Here is a 7,500-nt window from a genome sequence, read left to right on the forward strand (position 1 = left end):
TCTCACCAGGGGTGATGGTCGGATTCGCATTTATTGTCGAAGGAATGAGCGTTACACCGAGGCCTGTACTCTGGAGCGGGATCAATTTGGAGGTGGAGGGTCCGTCATGGTCTGGGGTGGTGTGTCACAGCATCATCGGACTGAGCTTGCTGTCATTGCAGGCAATCTCAATACTGTGCGTTACAGGGAAGACATCCTCCTCCCTCATGTAGTACCCTTCCTGCAGGCTCATCCTGACATGACCCTCCAGCATGAAAATACCACCAACCATACTGCTTGTTCTGTGTGTGATTTCCTGCAAGGCAGGAATGTCAGTGTTCTGCCATGGCCAGCAAAGAGCCCGGATCTCAATCCCATTGAGCACGTCTGGGACCTGTTGGATCGACGGGTGAGGGCTAGGGCCATTCCCCTCAGATATGTCGTGGAACTTACAGGTTTCTTGTTGGAAGAGTGGGGTAACATCTCACAGCAAGAACTGGCAAATCTGGTGCAGTCCATGAGGAGGAGATGCACTGCAGTACTTAATGCAGCTGGTGGCCACTTTTGATTTTAACCCCCCCATTGTTCAGTGACACGTTATGTCTGTGGATAATAATCTTGTTATGTATTGACATTTCTTTTTTTGCTGAGTTTATGTGTGTTAGTATGACTGTATGTAAGTACATATTTGAGTGCTTAAATCCGGTATGTCTGTTCCTCAACATGCTTTGCCTAGAATTGTTCCGAACGGAATCAAATGACCAGTAAACCGGCAAACATATGCTTGGCTCAGTATTCTGTGATTGGTCCTTTTTGTTGCCCAGTAATAACTGAAGAGAGAACTGGGTGGTGATCCTGGAACACTTCATCAAGAGGTTGAGGAAACGAGAAATGACAGCAGAGGCTGCTGCTCTGGCCTGGGAAATATGAGAAGTGTAAGGGTGTGTGTGTGTATATGTGTATCTGTGTGGGTGTGTTTCAGTGTGTGTGTGTCTCAGTGTGTGTGTGTGTGTGTGTGTGTCTCAGTGTGTGTGTGTGTTTGTGTGTCTCAGGGTGTGTTTGTGTCTCAGTGTGTGTGTGTGTCTCAGCGTGTGTGTGTCTCAGTGTGTGTGTGTGTGTGTGTGTGTCTCCAGGTGTGTGTGTGTGTGTATCAGCGTGTGTGTGTCTCAGTGTGTGTGTGTGTGTGTGTGCGCGCGTGTGTGTGTGTGTCTCAGGGTGCGTGTGTGTGTGTCTCAGTGTGTGTGTGTACTCAGTGTGTGTGTGTGTGTGTGTGTGTGTGTGTGTGTGTGTGTGTGTGTGTGTGTGTGTGTGTGTGTGTGTGTGTGTGTGTGTGTGTGTGTGTGTGTGTGTGAGTGTGTGTCTCAGGGTGTGTGTGTGTCTCAGTGTGTGTGTGTGTGCCTCAGTGTGTGTGTGTGTGTGTCCTCTGTTCCTCTGCTCCCAGTGTACATCAGATGTGAAATAGCAGACTACAGGTGCCCTGGGAAAGTACAGATATCAAGGCTGAATAACTCATCACTGTTTGATGTACCGTATCTGTACTGCAGCTCCTGGAGATGAGGTGTGTGTGTGTGTGTGTGTGTCTGAGTGGTGTTTAAATCTTGATGAAATAAGCTCTATGAAGGTCAGTGAAAGCAGGGACTCCTTAGTCTGGTGCTAATGGTGCATTAACGATACGCAGACGGCATTTCACACACACACACACACACACACACACACACACACACACACACACACACACACACACACACACACACACACACACACTCTCACACACACACCCACACAAAAAGACAAGCACACTCAAGCACACACAGACAAACACGTAGACACGCACACACATACACACACACACTCAAGCACCTACAAAAACATAGCCATGCACACGTGCACAGACAAATACACAAACACACACAATTGCACGTAGACACACACACAGGCTGATAAAAGGTGACATTGCACATCCCTTAGCTCTTATTATGCTTGGAATAAAAAGGACATGAAATGTTTATGAGGTAGTTATGTTGCTCTCCAGCCCAATAAAACAGTGCATTGTTAAAAATGTTAAGGAATTTGAACATTCAAAACCACAAAAACAAAGAAATAAAAGAATAGCTTTAGTCATGGTTAGCTCTGCTTCAAGTTTAACAAACAAGTTTATAATAAATTTAAGTTACATAATTAAATTGCATTTGAAAACCGAAGAGTTGTGCACTAGAATGGATACGTGATCCAGTGAATTTAAGATCATTTTTCTACTGGTCACTACATTCTGTGCAGTGTTAATATCACTGTTACATCATTGTCACTGTTACAAGATTGAGATAGAAGTGTGGATGTCAAGTTTGGATTGAGCCCTTAGTATGTTCTCAAACTAAAAGATGTGTGTGTGAGAGGGGGAGGATGCTCAGTACTAACATTACCACACGAGGTGACAACAAACACACTCACACATCGCTGTGAAGATGCTAGATGCGCCTATTAACGATACTATTTCACAGGTGACGACGAGAGGTGGTAATGAGCTCAGTGTGTGTGTGTGTGTGTGTGGGGGGGGGGGATTAGGGAGTGGCGTGGGGGGTTGCAGGGGTCTGAGGTACGGGGAAGCTCCCGTTTCCCACTCGCCCCGTATGGTTGGGCTCTTACCTTGAAGGTGGACATGGCGGAGTCCCTGTTATACCTGTCTATGGTGTGGAACTTGGTGGTGGGGTGGTTGAGCTCATGGTACAACTCAGAGTGTCTTTTGCGAGTGTGCATCACTTTCTGGAAGGGAGAGGAAGGTACAACAAAAAATGAACAGAATAAGAAAATAATAGCTAAAGAGACACGGATAGAAAGGGCGGTTTGAGGGAAGAGAGGCCGAAGAAGCGGAAGAGGCCAAGGGACAGTTTGATGCCAGCCGCGGCGAGGGGGAGGAGGGGAAGAGAGGGATGGATAGATAGAGTCCTCTCATCTTCTCACGAACATCTCCATGTCTCGCTTTTAGGATTTGATGCTGCCTGTGCTGTGAGATGTATCTGAGTTTGCTCTGAATGGATATGAGAGCCAAGCAGGCTGCGTTAATGTTAGCGGTAGCTAGTTAGCAAGGAAGCATTAGCTAGTTAGCAACTAGCCTAGAGTGATATGGAACTGAGTAAATATTCCCTGTAAACACAGATTTAAGATCAGCTTACTCTCCCCAAATCTTCACCCTCACCATTTAAACTGGTAAAGACTCAACTCAAATCAAATCAAATTTTAACTGACTGTATCCCAGCATCTAAGAGCAACTACATCCTATTACAAGTGGAAGTCCCTGACAGGAGAGAGACCTTGTCACAGCAACTTGTTCTTTTCGCTAATGTCTAGAACATTAGCAGCATGGCGGCGGCTAATCGACGCAGCAGCTCGAGGGCCAAGAGAGACACAGGGGCCAGACGGCGATCCTCACACACTCAGACACTCTGGCCAAGGCCGGCTGCGACTGTTGCTACCGATTACCACAGAGTCTGCACTCTCTTCTCTCCCTCTCCTTTTCTGTCAGTTCTCCCTCTCTGATTCGGCCTTTATAAGTCAATTTATGTGTAGGCCTACTTCCTTTAAGGTTCACCTCTTCTGCACTTCAAATCTCTCTATCTTCCTCTGTCATCACTGCTCTTTTCTTTATTTGTATTTTTGAACTCTGACTCTACCTTGAATCTTTCTCTCTCAGACACTTACTCGGTAGAGGGCTACATTGGTGTCCATTTTGACACAGGAATCCAGCCATTTTACGGAAAATAGCATGCAGTTTCGCAGACTACGCCAGTCAGGAAGGGTTACAAGCTCTGGGTAATAGTTGCACTTAGGCAACATCATCCTACTCCAGGTTATCATACTGTAGCTAAGTGCTAGTGCTTGTTAGCCTGTTAGTTGTGCACCAGTCCACAGTGGAAAGCAAGTCTCCAGTCTTAAGGGAAGGAGGAAAGCCAATGTTCACTTAAGGAGGTGAAGCAGAGGGATTTAGTTTAATTTTTCGGGGCTGTTTGAGACTGGAGATTTGCAAGATTCCCAGGGCTTGTTCATTCCATGGAGCGACTATTGCGCTCCAACCCACACACAAACACCCACACACATGTAATTATCCGCAAAACACACATCTACTACCAAACTTTCAAAAACACCAACTCACCGTCAATCACATTTTCATTCATTAATTCATCCACTCAAAGCTTCCTACAGCACCATTGTTCCTTCAACCAGGCCCTGGCACCCCATTGTGCTTTTCCATTCTGATTGAAATGGTTGACTGACTCAGATTGAAAAAAGTTCAATAAAGTAATTTTTTGTCTGTACAAGATATAAATAATTTGTCCAATCAAGGTAAAATCAGTCAAAACAAAATCCATCTAGTTACAGGGGGTGCCCTAGATCCTTGTTGTAGAAACTGGCACACTATACATGGGTTGGACTGTACCAAGTCAAATGCAAGGGAGACACAGGCGCAAAGGTAAGGGGCTTAGCGATGCCATTGGCTCCTCTACGCGTCACTCAACCTGGCTGAAGCAGACAGAAGCAGAGACAGGCTGAGGGGAGGGTGAAGGGGGGGGGGGATCTTACCTCAAAGTCCAGCTCAGAGTACCGTACTCTTTTCCTCTGAGGGAGGAGGGGTGAGGGGCAGGGGGAGAGAAGATATGATCAATGTCTGTAGATCCATCCACAAACACACAAATACCTAATGCGTGGTAAAAATGTAATTATTACGTAGTTCCGATGGCTACGTTAATGCAACATGCAACAAAGCCTTTCTTCGTTGGATTCCCACATGGTCAACATATTCTGAATAAATGTGTTCACTGTAAATTGCTTTTGAATTAAACAAGCTTTAATCTATTGAAGCTATGTCAAAACGATCAAGACGGGAATGTAATTTCCTTCAACTGTCTTCCGTGCTGTGTGCTGTGTTAAACCGCTCAGTCCTCAACTTGGTGTGACTTAATGGAAGGCTGTACCTACACTAAGAAATGAATATATGTGGTACATTTATCTCTCTCTCTCTCTCTCTCTCTCTCTCTCTCTCTCTCTCTCTCTCTCTCTCTCTCTCTCTCTCTCTCTCCTTCTGAAAAATGAACCCATGATATTTAGGATCCCAAGTACCGTACAGTACACAAACAACACCCATACTTGTGCTGTGCACTTAAGTGAGGGCACACATGCTAACACAAACACCCACCCTCCCCACACCCCCACTAGTTGGAAGCATACTATAATTACCCAATGTCAAGTGTACAGTACCTGTATCGGTAGGAATATACACTTTTAGAAAAAAGGGTTCCAAAAGGGTTCTTCTTACCCTTTTTGGTTCCAGGTAAAAGCCTTTTTTGGTACCAGTTTGAACCCTTCTGGGTTCCATGCAGAACCCTCTGTAGAAAAGGTTCTACATGGAACTGAAACCAGTTTTACTTGGAACCAAATGGGACAGCGAAGAACCCTTTTTGGTTCTGGATAGCACCTTTTTTTCTAAGAGAGTACAGATGTAGGAACGTAATTTGACCAGTTTCTCACTACAGGAAAATAATCTTGGAGCAACAGGAAATGTGAATTATTGTGTGGATTATAATAATGGACATTTGGGTAGGGGAATGATATATATTTTTATCAAGTCTGACATTTCAAAGTGTAAATGACTAACTTTAGAAGCTCTTTTTAAACTTCAAATACACAAAGTTTGTGTTTTCTGCTATGCAGGGTGATCAAATTAAAATCCTAAATCTGTACACCTGTTGTCTTTACTAAAGAATTCCCACCAATGCCACTCCACAGCATGACATTAACAGGGAAGGAGAGTAATATTCATATCATCTGTGTTTTTCTTACCTACCCTATCACCTCCTCTTCCTTCCTTACCCCCTCATAACTCCCTTCTCTTTCACTTCCTATCAGTCTCTTCACAGCGACTTTATGAACATCGATTTTTGTTAGAATCTACAAATCAATCAGACTCGATACCAAAACCTTAAACCTCTCCGAAATCTAAAAGCAACCAACCTGTTACATTACCCATCTTCATGTTTGAGTTGAATTTTAAGAAGCACTTCATCTCAGTCTGGAGAGATGTTCTGATACACATCTCCAAATGAAGCCCGTTTAAACAGGAGGAAATGACTGTATTATCCAAGCATCTGATGAATGTGTATGAGTCCCAAATGGCACCCAGTTCCCTTTAAAGTGCACAACTTTTGACCAGTTGTGCACTCTAAAGGGACTAGGATGGCATTTGGGATACATACAGTAAGCTAAGCACAGGGAAGACCTGTGTGGTTTCTCAGAAGAAGTGTTCTCACAGAGTCCCAAATTATACCCTATTCCCTATATACTGGGCCTACCCTATGGACCCTGGTCAAAAGCACTATTAAATAGGGGATAGGGTGCCATTTTGGGTGCAAACATAGATCTGAGTGAGATGTTTTAATGACTGGGTGGCAATGTCTTTCATTCTAAAATAAGCATGTGTACTTCTCTGTCCTTCAGTGTAAGTACTGTCTCCATTCCTTCATCAATTCACCAGGATAGTGTGTGTGTGGGTGTGTGTGTGTGTGTGTGTGTGTGTGTGTGTGTGTGTGTGTGTGTGTGTGTGTGTGTGTGTGTGTGTGTGTGTGTGTGTGTGTGTGTGAGAGAGAGACAGAGAGAGAGAGGGTTTGTCTGTGTGTCTACGGGAAGTGTTTTTGTGTGTGTAATTAAGGTGTGCAGACAGACACTCTCCTGGGATACTCCCTGTACCTCTCACTCCATCTGCTCTGGATCCTTGTCGGCCTGGAGGGTGATTATAGACACATAAGCATGTGTGCGCGTGTGTGTCTTTATCCATCCGCATGAACGTGTACGGTACATCGTTATAACACATAATGACTAATAATTTATGAACAGCACTCTGTTCTCATGCACACCCACAACAGACTAGTGGTTATATTTAGACTTGCACACACACACACACACACACACACACACACACACACACACACACACACACACACACACACACACACACACACACACACACACACACACACACACACACACAAACACACACACACACAAACACACACACACACACACTTCTCACAGACCTGGATCACAGCGCCATCCACAGTCAAATCACTATTCTCCCCCTGTCTCAGTGAACAGTAAGGGCCATTTTAGTGCCAATACCCTGGTTTAATCTTCATGCCCTCTCTCAAGCCATCCTAATATCAACCCTGGGACATGACTAAAGGAAATCACTGATTCAACAATAACGCACAGTTTGAATGTGAGAGAGAAAGCTTGGTGTATGCTTTTTCTGAACAGGGGTGAGGTCGACCTTGTATCCGAACAACAGGTGTAGAGAGAAGTGTGTTTGTATCTGCCACCCCTTCTCCTCTCATCCTCCTTTATGTTCCCTCCATCACCCACTTCCTCTTTGTCCAGGGAGCCATCTAGCAGAGAGACTGTCAGTCACTAGCTGTAGCTATAATGCTACTCTGGTTGAAAACACTTTTTCACCCTTCTCCTCCTTTCCCTCAACCC

At 44.7% G+C, this 7,500-nt stretch overlaps 1 protein-coding gene across 1 annotated transcript in view; it reads right to left on the reverse strand.

The window, feature by feature from the left end:
* Nucleotides 1-7,500, reverse strand: part of LOC135551893 (adhesion G protein-coupled receptor B2-like) — a 528,123-nt gene that overhangs the window by 23,981 nt on the left and 496,642 nt on the right. The window contains 2 exon segments of the mRNA XM_064983168.1: nt 2,623-2,739; nt 4,555-4,590. Coding sequence (XP_064839240.1) covers nt 2,623-2,739; nt 4,555-4,590 — 153 coding nt within the window.

Source organism: Oncorhynchus masou, chromosome 13, assembly GCF_036934945.1.
Source record: "Oncorhynchus masou masou isolate Uvic2021 chromosome 13, UVic_Omas_1.1, whole genome shotgun sequence".
In the NCBI taxonomy this organism is placed as follows: Eukaryota; Metazoa; Chordata; class Actinopteri; order Salmoniformes; family Salmonidae; genus Oncorhynchus; species Oncorhynchus masou.